This window comes from Dipteris shenzhenensis, chromosome 8 (genome assembly GCF_047967505.1).
Source record: "Dipteris shenzhenensis isolate YYH24624 ecotype China chromosome 8, Dip_SZ_1.0, whole genome shotgun sequence".
NCBI classification, from domain to species: domain Eukaryota; kingdom Viridiplantae; phylum Streptophyta; class Polypodiopsida; order Gleicheniales; family Dipteridaceae; genus Dipteris; species Dipteris shenzhenensis.
In genome coordinates, this window is record NC_141603.1 from 48,925,189 (window position 1) to 48,937,500 (window position 12,312).

The window sequence follows — 12,312 nt, forward strand, 5'->3', positions numbered from 1 at the left end:
TAATATTTAGACATTTTACAATCTCTTTAAGTGGCTTTCCTCTCACAAAATAGCAATGTTCATCAAATAAACTACCATAGTAAGCCCTTACCTTATCTCGTAGATGCTGTAAAATTCTAACTTCGATTAAAGCTTGTTGATGAAATCTCTTCTTGTTCCGAACAAGTTTGATCGCTCTTAGAACCTTGTATTTGTGATCATGGCATTTGACCACTTGTCCAAAGCTTCCCTTCCCTAATATTCCCAATATCTCAAATCGGTATGCTATGTGGTCATGTTCGACAATGGTGTAATCTCCTCGCTCATCATCAAACCCTAAAACAATAAATAAACTTTTGCTCATTATGAAATTTCAAATTAAGATATGCTTTAGCATTCAACAAAAATTTTGTCTCTTATTTCAACTGCATGAACAAGAAAAGGGAAGGTGAAATAGATTGAGATCACTTTATGAATCCAACAACAAGAACACAAGAAACAAGCAAATATATGGATTCATATCACTTGATGAATTCAACAACAAGGATACAGCAAACAACCAAATATACCTATCATAAGATATATACAAAAAACCAAGGGAAAGGCAAGGGTGCCACCTAGAGCTCTAGTGGCAATAGAGTCAAAAACCTATGATGCCTATCATGTTGAGCTAAATACAAGCAAGACACTCAACGGGATTTAAGATAACAAATAAGCACTAAGCAAGATGAGCTAATGGTGTCCCACTAGACCTTTAGCTCAAGTGGGGAGATTCAAAAAGACATCCAATGCCTACCATATTGAGCCAAAGACAAGCAAGATGACAAACTCAACCAAAAGAGAACGACTTAATAGGATTGACACAAAAAGAACTTGAAAAATGCAATGACAAGCCTTGAGAACCTACCAAGAAAAGTAACACGTGGAATAAGACAAAAAGTAAAACTTACTTTTTACATGGGACAATCATTTGATAGGATAGACAAATGTAAGTTAACCTCGTTGCAACATCCATAGAGCTTCTTTAGGTGACATTGAGACCATCATTTCCATATATATACATCTAGGGACACTTGGCATCTAGAAACTAAATGACATGACAATGACATTTACATGTGGCCTTATGGATCTGACCATACTAACAAGTAGGTCTTGATAGTGGACAACTATGAACTACTTAGATAGTATTTTGGTGATCAAGTTATGGCTGAATTAGGGTTTCATACTATGTTAGAGTTTCTCCATCTAGATTCAATTTTTGCCCTTGAGTCTAATTTCAGATGCTATCTCATCCCTTGTTATCCCATCTATTGACAAGGAAATCACCCTATGTTCAGATTCCAAACTTTGTCATCAACTGTGACTTGATTTACGTCATGGCCTGCATGTCAGCTAATTAGGAGGTAGTCAACTACACGAGACCTATTTGGGGTTTATGCCATTGTACGCTCATGTGTTCTCAAAGAGATTAGTAGCACCATTGCATATTTATAGGCTGAAACTTCTACAAACGGTAAGCAAATGTACAAATATGGTACAACTACACAGTGCAGATATCTCCAGTTATGTTTGTGCATGTGCCTAAACAATTTTACAATTCTGAATCCTTGTGTTTTCTCTGAAGAGATGGCTGGGAAAGGACATAATGTTAGCTGATCTTTTTACGTACCAAAATTGCATGTACCAGCTGTGCTGGAAGGCTGCAGTTTCTGGCATTCTATTCCAAGAAAATGCATTTCTGGATATGCTGTGACTTCATTCTGCTCATATTCTGTAAGTCGGTTTCCATATTGCTTCAAAACCACTAGATTCAAAATTCAAGGTTTATGTTTAAATTCTAGTACAAGATTCAAAAGCTTATAACGAACTGCCAAACATTAAGTTGTACATCACAGTGGAATTATCCAAAATTGGAGGAATTCAGAGAACAATTGTGACTAGGCATTAATTTGGTGAGATAAAAGTTCACTCTTGCAATAGCAGGAGGTGAACCCTTGCAATAACAGGTGATGAATGAATCTTGTTTGCAGGCTCTTTCTTTGTCAACTTCGTAATGATAAAACGTTCCTTTTCTTTCCTTCATGTTAATGCTTGTTATTATCCCATATTTGCATTTTCTTTGTGATGTGCACAATAAGGGCCAGCTTCAAACATGAGATTTTTGCATTTCACAACATTCAAGACCAAAATATGCTTCCTTCCTCCTGAAGCTTTTACTTATACTTTCAGTGATTCTTTTGATGCTGAAATGTCCATTCATTTTCCCCATGTAGCTTTTAATATGATACATATCTTTATTTTATCAATTTCTGAGGAGGCTCACTTTCTGGAGTCATGGCAATGCCAAAAGAATGGCCTGAAAATGCAGATGCGTTTGTTTTCTGCACAGACAAATTCCAACCTTGTTCAGACAGAAGTTCTAAAAATATCCTTGAAAATATTAGATCATCATTTTTTAACTGCTGCCCCTTTGTGCTTGCTGTCTTCTTTCTCCAGTTGCCTACATCCACAACAGTATTATGTAGATGCAAAATCTATGTATTTATTTTGTGCAGCATGTACACAAACTGAGTGGCCATGCAAAGTAATTTTACAGATAAACAATTTGATCACTTACTGAATTCCTCAAAAACTGCAAACAAAGGCTATTTTGGAACACAGAGAGCAATAGGATATGTGAGCTTTTTGCTCGACTAGCCTTTCAATCAAGCATTTTGACATTTTCCAACAAACCTAAAACCCCCAAGAACATTACTGCAAAGGAAAGATCTTCGTGTTTTCTCCATGAGCTGCTTATAAGTAGATCTAGCAAACCATCATCAGGCCATCCACTGTGTGCCAAAGTCAACTCTTGACCTTTCCTACACATGGTTAAAAGTGAAAGGTGACCTAAAGACATGATCTCTGCAAAGTTCTTGCAATCAGGGACTTTAAAGAAAGAAATAGAACATTCATGCATGCAGCCCCTAATGGTTCACCCAAGTTTATAAGCTTTCCTCCAAAATGTGTCAGGGAATAAACAAATTACAATGACAGATAAAAACTCTGCATTCGGTAGATGATTGCAATAACCTGTCTAGGGCAAAGGCTAGGCTCCTTTTGAACCATGTTTCTTACAAGAATTTTCATCCCTTAAGATGATATACAGTGTGCGCTGAAGATTTTGGAAAGTGCTATCAAAAATGATACAGCTTTGACCCTTACTCCTTCTACCATTGCACTTCCTGAATCATGACTGATAGACTCTATCTAAGTACAGAATTGTAGCAATTCCGAGCTGTATCTGTTCTGAGATTTGCTAGCCTTAGGTTGCCTTCCCCTCGGGCTGAGCTTTCTGTAACCAGATTTACTCTTTCACTTGATAAAAATATAATTTTAGAATTTCTTTAAAAAGATTGCTGACTCTGCAAGATCTGGCATATGATTAGATGACCTGGATCGCTTGTAAGCACGTCCTTTGCCTTGCCTTATGTCATTATACATAATTTTATAGCAACCTGTCTGCTCCTCTTACAAAAGAAATCTTCAGGTTGACTTGGTATTTGAATTGTAAGTAAATGCTGGAATATAAGCTTTTGGTTTACGAACTAGTGCACCATTTCCACATCAGCTCTTTGAAATATATGTCTTTATTTTTTGAGAAAGAGACGAACATCATGTAATGAAGGCAGAAAAAGGGGCTAATTTAGTGGTACCCTAGTGGGAGTTAGAGGGGAATGCAGAGGGACATTGATCGTCCAGTCTCTAGCCGCAGACGTGACAAAGACCCCAACCCGACGACCGCAACACAACACACGAGACATCAAGGGGACACACAGATCACCTTGGAGGACCTCCCGTCATTGTTTAGACCCGGGATACGTCCCACGGGAGTCACGGTGGCTTTGGTCTTGCGTCGAGCCTCCTCCAGGAGACCGAGACACACGGGACCCCTTGACGGACGCCAGCGCCCCATCACCGGCTATGCACCAGCCAGGGCGACATGACATACAGAGGATTACGTTCCGCTCCAGTCTTTTTTCTTTTCACTGTCATACCCAGATGTATTTGATTACGTATGATCAGACTTAGGATTCAGCACGGACACCCCAAGAGAGAGAGAAAGAAATTTATTAGAGTCTTCGAAAGACCGATGGGTCTATGAGACTGAAAGAAAACCTGATACAAATCCCAGCACGGGTTTTCTTTCAGTCTCATAGACCCATCGGTCTTTCGAAGACTCTAATAAATTTCTCTCTCTCTCTCTTGGGGACACACAGATCACTCTAGGGGACCTCCCATCATTGTTTAGACCCGGGACACGTCCCACGGGAGTCACGGTGGCTCTGGTCTTGCGTCGAGCCTCCTCCAGGAGACCGAGACGCACGGCACCCCTTGACGGACACCAACATCCCATCACCGGCTATGCACCAGCTAAAGCGACATGACATGCGAAGGATTCTACTCCGTTCCAGTCTTTTTTCTTTTCATTGTCACACCCAAATGTATGTGATTATGTATGATCATATACCTAGATGAATCCAGGAACATTCCCAAACTCATCCTCTAAAAACACAACATAGTGCAGTTTCAATCTCATGATAGTCACTCACAAGGTTGAAAACCATAAACTCCATCATGCATAGCAGGGACTAGCTACTATGACATCCCCACTGACGTCATCAGGGCCCAACAGTGGGTGTAGACCATAGTATAAAAATATGCTCTCACACATACAAATCCACACACCCACACATACTTGAGCATCCATTTATACAAAGTCTTCGTACTGAGTTTCTGTCGGCACTCCGGAGGTGAAGGGCAGACTCAGCCATGATGAAGGCTAGCACTAAAGGAGAAGGCTAATCAAAAGGTAGTCCAAAATCTCTTCATTCAAGCTACAACTGCTTGTGAAGTCTAAACATTTTCATTTTAGTCTCTCCCCAACGAGCATCTAAATCTAAAACTAGCTGATAGGGCAACGCACCATTTAAGATAGAAAGAATTATCACAATACCAGCAGGCCGCAACTTCGACGAAAACTTCACAAGGTGAAATTTGCATGTCCGCTAATACGGCAGAAGCATATACCTAGATGAATCCAGGAACATTCCCAAACTCATCCTCTAAAAACACAACATAGTGCAGTTTCAATCTCATGATAGTCACTCACAACGTTGAAAACCATAAACTCCATCATGCATAGCAGGGACTAGCTACTATGATCAGACTTAAGACTCAGCACGGGTGATGATGCTCGTTTAGTAGCTCCACCCTTACTGTGATTTGTATCAGGTTTTCTTCCATTCTCATAGACCCATCGGTCTTCCGAAGACTCTCATAAATTTTCTCTCTCTCTCTCTCTCTCTCTCTCTCTCTCCATGTACAAACTCTACGAGAAGGTACTAGCTGAGCTTCGTAGATGGATCCGATTCCAAAGGAAAGGTCATCATAAGTAGCGATATAGGGATCAAGCAGGGATGCCCTTCGTCACCAACTCTCTTTGGTCTCTTCATAGACGAGTTGGAAGATTGGATAACAAAAAACAGCAAAGGAGGAGCCCAGGTGGCTAGTTATGCACTGTTGCTGCTCATTTATGCAGATGACGTGGTCTTCTTTGCAAAAGGTAAGAATGATATGCAGGCACACTTGGATGCCTTATATAATTTCTGCCAATATTCATCTTTTCAAAATTGCAAGAGCCCTTATGTGCCAGGATCATCCAGAATTTAAGTTGTGCATAATGGGCTCTTGTGGTTCCAGAATAAAATCTACTTGGTTCCAGACTCAATATATAGGCAGCTGGTGCTGAGAGAAACCATATGGCACAACAAAGATGTCTGAGCGGTTAAGGGAAACTTGCTTCTGGGAAGGTCTATGGACAGATGTAGTCAAACATGTTGCTGAATGTTTGCCATGCCAGCAAAACAAAGTGGACAGCAAGTTGCCAGCTGGTTTGTTGCAACTATTACCCATTCCAAAGGGTATGGACACAAATAGTGATGGATTTCACCTTCTATAGATCAAGGATGGGACAACATTTATGTACTGGTGGATAGGCCAACAAAACAAGCCCATTTCATACCCACTAAGACCCCGATATTCAGCACCACAGGATGCTTGGCAGTTCATTGATCAGGTGCTTAAGCATCATGGGTGCCTCAGGAATTTGCTAGTGACTTCTGGCAGGGATTATTCACAGCAGTGGGTACGTTAACTCTCTCCTAGCACTGCATACAGTCCTGAGACTGATAATCAATCTGAAAGGGTGAACAAATGGGTAGAGGAATACCTCAGGCATTTCTATCATGCCACCCAGAGGTCATGGGATAAGTGGCTTGCAGTTGCTGAAGTTTGCTACAACAGCACTAAGCATCTCTATATTGGCATGAGCCCATTTCAGGCAATGTATGGGGGCTGCAAAGTGGGAGTGCCTTCCTCAATTGCAGACATGAAAAAAGGACTTGGAGTGGATGGAATCTCTTCTACAATTGGCTAAAAAGAGCATGCAAGATGCCCAAACCAAGCAGAAGAAATATGCGGACAACATAGGAGATACTTGGTTTTCAAGGAAGGGTGATACGCAGGAGATTATGTGCAATTACGTCTCCACAAAAATCGATATGCTTCATTGAAGGGTAATACCAACACAAAAGCTTGATCATCGGTATTATGGCCCGTACAGGATCATCTGCAAGATTGGGGAAGTAGCGTATCAATTGGAGCTACCGTACACCTCCAAAATCCACAACGTATTTCATGTGTCCTTGCTGAAACCACATGTAGGCCAACATGAGCACATTCTTTTAGAGTTGCCACATATGCACAAGGAAGGTCATATCCTTAATGTCCCAGGGTGTATCGTGGGTTTTAGAGATAGAGTACTTCACAACAAGTTATACATTGAGTACCTCATCAGATAGGACTACCTACGGATGAACAATCATAGCAGCCAGAGAGCATTGTCCAAGAGTACCCCTATCTTTCACCAGCCTGATGAGCATCATTATGTTGTCTCAGCACCCTCGTGTGATAGCCGGAACATGCAATTTTGAAGGACCAAATTATATGGGAAGAGATGGCTGTAATGAAGGGGGGGAAAGGGGCTAATTTAGTGGTATCCTAGTGGGATTTAGAGGGAAAAGTGAAGTGACTCTATAAGTCCAAATCCACCACTCATTGTACTACTTTTGATGTGGCATCTAATCCTATCTACTCTCCCTCCTCCTTCCTGCTACTTGCTTGCTCTCTCTCATATCATCTTCAGCCAAGGGGCTGCAGAGACATCTGGAGGCCCTAGAAGAATTCTGCAAAGAGAGAGAGACTTGACAATAAACCTTGGGAAGACTGTAACCGGCCTTTGACTGACAAAGGGCAGTATTTCTTACTCTATTTTCTCACAACACCAAAATGCAACCACCATGTTCCATTGCCATTGCCCAAACACAATACTTAGAGCATACAATTCCACAGCATAGCATCACTGAACCATACAAAACAAGGAAGGCTAGAATGCCCCTACTCGATAGCATACACAGTGACACCTGTTGGCCCCAACACTTGGCACCCCTTGCGGTATTTATTTATTCTATTTATTTATTCACTGGTTAGTTCAATTACAAGGGACTCCCTTCTTGAACTCACCCGAAGGTGCAACCCAGTACAATGCCAACCTGTGGCTGTGTAAGTGACCAACTCCCAGTGCTATCCTCTTGGTTCGCTTCAGTAGCCAAGCATATCTCAAGTAGAACAACCCAACATCATGCCAAGCAATGCATCCACACAAATCAAAGCCATGGCCATAGCATTTGGCTGTACACTTGGGTCTGCACCCAATGCAACTGTACTAGCAGGGTTATGTACTTGTGGAGCTGGCTGCCCCAATGCATCAACCTGAGTATTATGCCCTTCATGGGCTGCATCTTGCACTCTTATTCCAGGGTGTGCTCCCCTTATCTGCTGCTCTCGCTCAGACTCTAAGTCTGCATCATAACCAAGCCTTATATGCTCCATATTAAAGGCAATGGGTGACTATACCAAGAAAAATCAGCAGATACTTTCTCTGCCCAAGCTGCCCAGGGACTCCTCTGGATGATTTGATGAAGGTCTCGGTAACGGAACCACTGTTACCGGCCTTTGACTGGCAAAGGGCAGTATTTCTTATTCTATTTTCTCACGACACCAAAATGCAACCACCATGTTCCATTGCCATTGCCCAAACACAATACTTAGTGCATACAAGTCCACAGCATAGCATCACTAAACCATACAAAACAAGGGAGGCTAGAATGCCCCTACTTGATAGCATACACAGTGTCCACCCCTTGCGGTATTTATTTATTCACTGTTTAGTTCAATTACAAGGGACTCCCTTCTTGAACTCACCCGCAGGTGCAACCCAATACAATGCCAACTTGTGGCAGTGCAAGTGACCAACTCCCAATGCTATCCTCTTGGTTCCCTTCAGTAGCCAAGCATATCTCAAGTAGAACAACCCAACATCATGCCAAGCAATGCATCCACACAAATCAAAGCATCACTGAGCCCAAGGCTTGCCACTGCTTCCCCAGGAAGAGAGTATCACAACTAGTGCCCCAATCCTCTCCCGGGCCAACAGCAAGGCATCCAATCTTCCAAAAACTCAGCAAGAGTGGCGGTAGCACAAAGCAGAAGGAGAAGACAAGAATTCGGCTAGAAAATGGAGCCTGTTTTAGCTCGAAACAGCCTCAAAATATGGTTGAACAGCAGATAGCAGACTCTCGCAGGAGGGAGCTGTCCTTGACTGCCTTCCAACACCAGAAAAGGTCCAGCAATCAGCAGCAAATCCGCCATGAATTCGTCCACCAGAATGAAGATTCCAGGTCACAGGAAGCTCAGAAATCAGTACGCCTTGCACCAGACAGGAGCCTGGAGAGAGGCGTCCAAGAATATGGCTTCAGACGAAGAAAAGGAGACATTCTGTCGCGAAGAATGTCGAGAAAAGCTTCAGAAAAGGCCTAGAATGGGGACGCCCAGGTCCCAGGAGCATGCCAGCAGCAGGAAACACCAAGGGGAGAAGATCTGTCATGGAGAAAGCTTCAAAAACAACTTCAGCCAGCAAGAGAGAGCTGCAAAAATCCGCCATCTTCCGCAAAAGACTCCTCTGGTAGGGGAGAAGACCCAGAACAGCAGGGTAGACTAGGGAAGGGCTCCAATGCCTTCCAAGTGCTTCCAGATGGGGGACACGTCATGACCCTAGTTCTTGTAACTAGTGACCCTAGTATATAGGACCTCTAGTGGGTCAATTTTTAAAGCACGAACCTAGTGAACTAAACCAATGACCCTAGAGAATAGGACCATGCTAATAGCACTAGCAGATGCACTTGTTGCACATTAAATCATAGGTACCCTTTGGACATTAACTAATGCCCCTAGCTTGGCACCCCTAGGCCAAATTCAGTGATAGTTAGTTTAATCACTTCGCCATCACGCCCCCCCGTGACAAAGACCAAGGTGATGATATTCAACACCTCACGCGCAGTGCTTCACTACATAGCTTCACTTACCGAGGTGAGCCAGTGGAGATAGTGCAGTCCTACACATACTTCACAAGACACGTCTTCACGATGACTAAGGTAGCCAGGGTACAACTCACACGAGGGCATAGTGCTTTGGCCCAACTAGAGAGACAATGCTTCCAGGCATACTTTCAAGATCCCACCGATGAAGGGCTGGCTTTTCGAAACTTTAGTGCAGCCAACAGCCATGTATGGAGCACCCCGATGATAGAGAGGAGGAGATTTGGCGGCGGCTACGGTGAATATGGGGTCTAGGATGATTCAGAGTAAGCCCTCAGTCCCACATGAAATAGTACAAGCAAAGTTCGCTATGACACCTCTCCTAGTTAATGATATCTTTCGGACAATGACATTCATCCACAAAGTTTGGGACTTACCTCACTGAAGACTACCAAGGCTGGCCTTAGCGTCATCCAAACGACTAGCAAAGAGCGGGGCAGACACATGGTATGCACGTATATCCACATGGTTGGCCAAGCATGGTATTCAGATGGACAAGCTTCCCCCCTTTCAGTACAACATGGGCACACCACCTGAGTCGATCCCACGAGATGAGATTAACCGTATCATTTGGTTGGATCTCCTCTAGCTCCATACATCTCGGACTTGGGGAAGGGACCAGGAGCGCCCCACCACAATCCAGTTCTATCACGACCACTTCCTAAGAGTATTGGAGGAGGCATTCATCATCAGACCCCAATATCTCTGTTTGCTTTAGTTTTGTATTGGATTTTGCTTGAGCTCTTGAGCTCATTCGATTAAAATAGCTTAGTACTCAGCAAAAGCCCTGGCGCGCCCTTTGCTCCAGCCCGTGGAGGCTTGTAAGAGTTTTCTTTTTTTTTGTGTACTTTGTCCCATAGGCCCATGAGGTCTCCCGTGACGTTAACTCTCTCTCTCTCTCTCTCTCTCTCTCTCTCTCTCTCTCTACTATGCATAGAGAGCGGTTCACGACTGACCGGGGTTACCGTGGCCCTTGTCAGATGCAGAGCCATTGCCAAGAGGTCACAATGGTCCAAATCCACAAATAGCCGCCAGCTCTCTATCTCTAACCTCATGCCAGCACAGCCCCACCCAATCATGATATCCCACTCCCCCTTTTGGGGCCTCCACTCGTGTATCTAATGTATCTTACCAAACTTCACATTGGATCTGATTTGATACGATGATGTTATAACTATGTAGTACTTAGCATTTGGCACAGGTGACGATGCTCTTTAAGTAGCTCCACCCCTTCAGCTTATTGTATCAGGTTTCTCAAAGTCTCATAGACCCACCAGTTTCGACTCACTTAGAGAGTTCCTGGCCTATCCAAATCAGAGGCAGGTGGCTGTTTTCCTTCTCGAGGCCCAGACACACAAAGATCAGCTCATACAAGCACAGAGGAGAACACATGAGAGACCAGCTGAGCCTAGTTAGAGTATCATGGATTTTTTTCCTGCTGACCCGAGCCAGGGACAGCAGGGGATCAAACACAGGAGAGAGCCAGCGGCGGACATGACTCGCCAGATCCGAACAGCAAGTGGACACTCGCATGAGTGCTGCAAACATCTCCTCTCTCTTTGATGTGGGGAGACAGACCACTGGAGTGACAATAGCACTGGCTATATCACAGCAACCCGAGCAACAACAGCGTTCTATCAATGATTTTCTGTCTCAACATCAGCCCTCGCCAACTTTCAGATGAGCTCCTCGTCTTCCTCAGTCACTGGCCATATCACAGAGACTACAGAGGAGGAGGGATGGACCCAGACAGCCTGAGCGACAACGGCATTCTATCACTGGTTTTAGTCTCGACATCAGCCCTCACAACTTTCAGACGAGCTCCTCGTCTTCCGCAGTCGCCCTCCTCTCACCTACCCCATCTCCCTCCAGGAGCCTGGTATAGATCGACTATCTATCTTTCACGAGCTTCCATATTGGGGCGAGTTACAAATCCAATCACCTCTTGGATCCCATGCATATCTTCAAGAATGCAACGGATTCTATTTGGGCACACTTTGTTGGTGACAAAGACACAAGGGGAGTGCGAGAAGACTTACATGAAATGGGTAGGATGCCTCACTTGTGGCCCCAAGAGCATGTGCATAGAACTCAAGGGCGTGGTTCTACAACTTAGGAGGGTGGTTCAAGAACCCAAGAGCATCCTCCTAGAATTGTTCTCCCGAAGGCACCATGGATCCTTTCCAAGGTAGAGGAGGCAAGGGTCTAGGCGGACACCCATAGGAAAGCATCAGGGTGAATTCATAGGGCACTCCAACGATGATGCTTTTGAGACTAGCATTTTTTAAAATTCTAGCAACCCTCTGGCCTCCAACATGCAGAATGCTATCACGTCTAATGCCAACCTAGCAATCCAATGAGTACAGACTCGATGCACTTAAGAATACAGACTCAAGCAATGTGCGGACACACTACGAAGAAAACTCTGAGATATACTTCTTATACTTCACATCACAACGGATGTCTCCATACAGAATTGAAGAAACTTTTGGTCCAGAAAACATGTATTTTTAACCTATAATTCAAATGCACATGCACGCCTAAGTGCTTGCAACTCTGGAGATGAAAACAAAATACTCCTCAGTACACACACACACACACAGAGAACAGATTGGTAAAGAACAGAGGCAGGGTGTGACAGGTAAATAGAACCAGTGACCTCTGTTTTGGGGCAAGTTTCTTACTTCGCGCTTCAAAATGGGATTTGCCAAAGAGCCTTTTCTTGAAACTCCTCGATCAGTATAAGCAAGCCTCAAATTTCCTTCAGCTCCCACCTGAAATATTAACATATATACTC

At 43.6% G+C, this 12,312-nt stretch overlaps 1 protein-coding gene across 1 annotated transcript in view; it reads right to left on the reverse strand.

Moving 5' to 3' along the window:
• Positions 1 to 12,312, reverse strand: part of LOC147899617 (uncharacterized) — a 53,414-nt gene that overhangs the window by 38,470 nt on the left and 2,632 nt on the right. Inside the window, exons 4-7 of the mRNA XM_087377823.1 lie at positions 12,200 to 12,289; positions 2,303 to 2,360; positions 1,649 to 1,783; positions 92 to 315 (exon numbers count right to left, since the gene is read on the reverse strand). Of these exons, the coding sequence (XP_087233949.1) occupies positions 92 to 315; positions 1,649 to 1,783; positions 2,303 to 2,360; positions 12,200 to 12,289 (507 nt within the window). The remainder of the gene's footprint in view (positions 1 to 91; positions 316 to 1,648; positions 1,784 to 2,302; positions 2,361 to 12,199; positions 12,290 to 12,312) is intronic.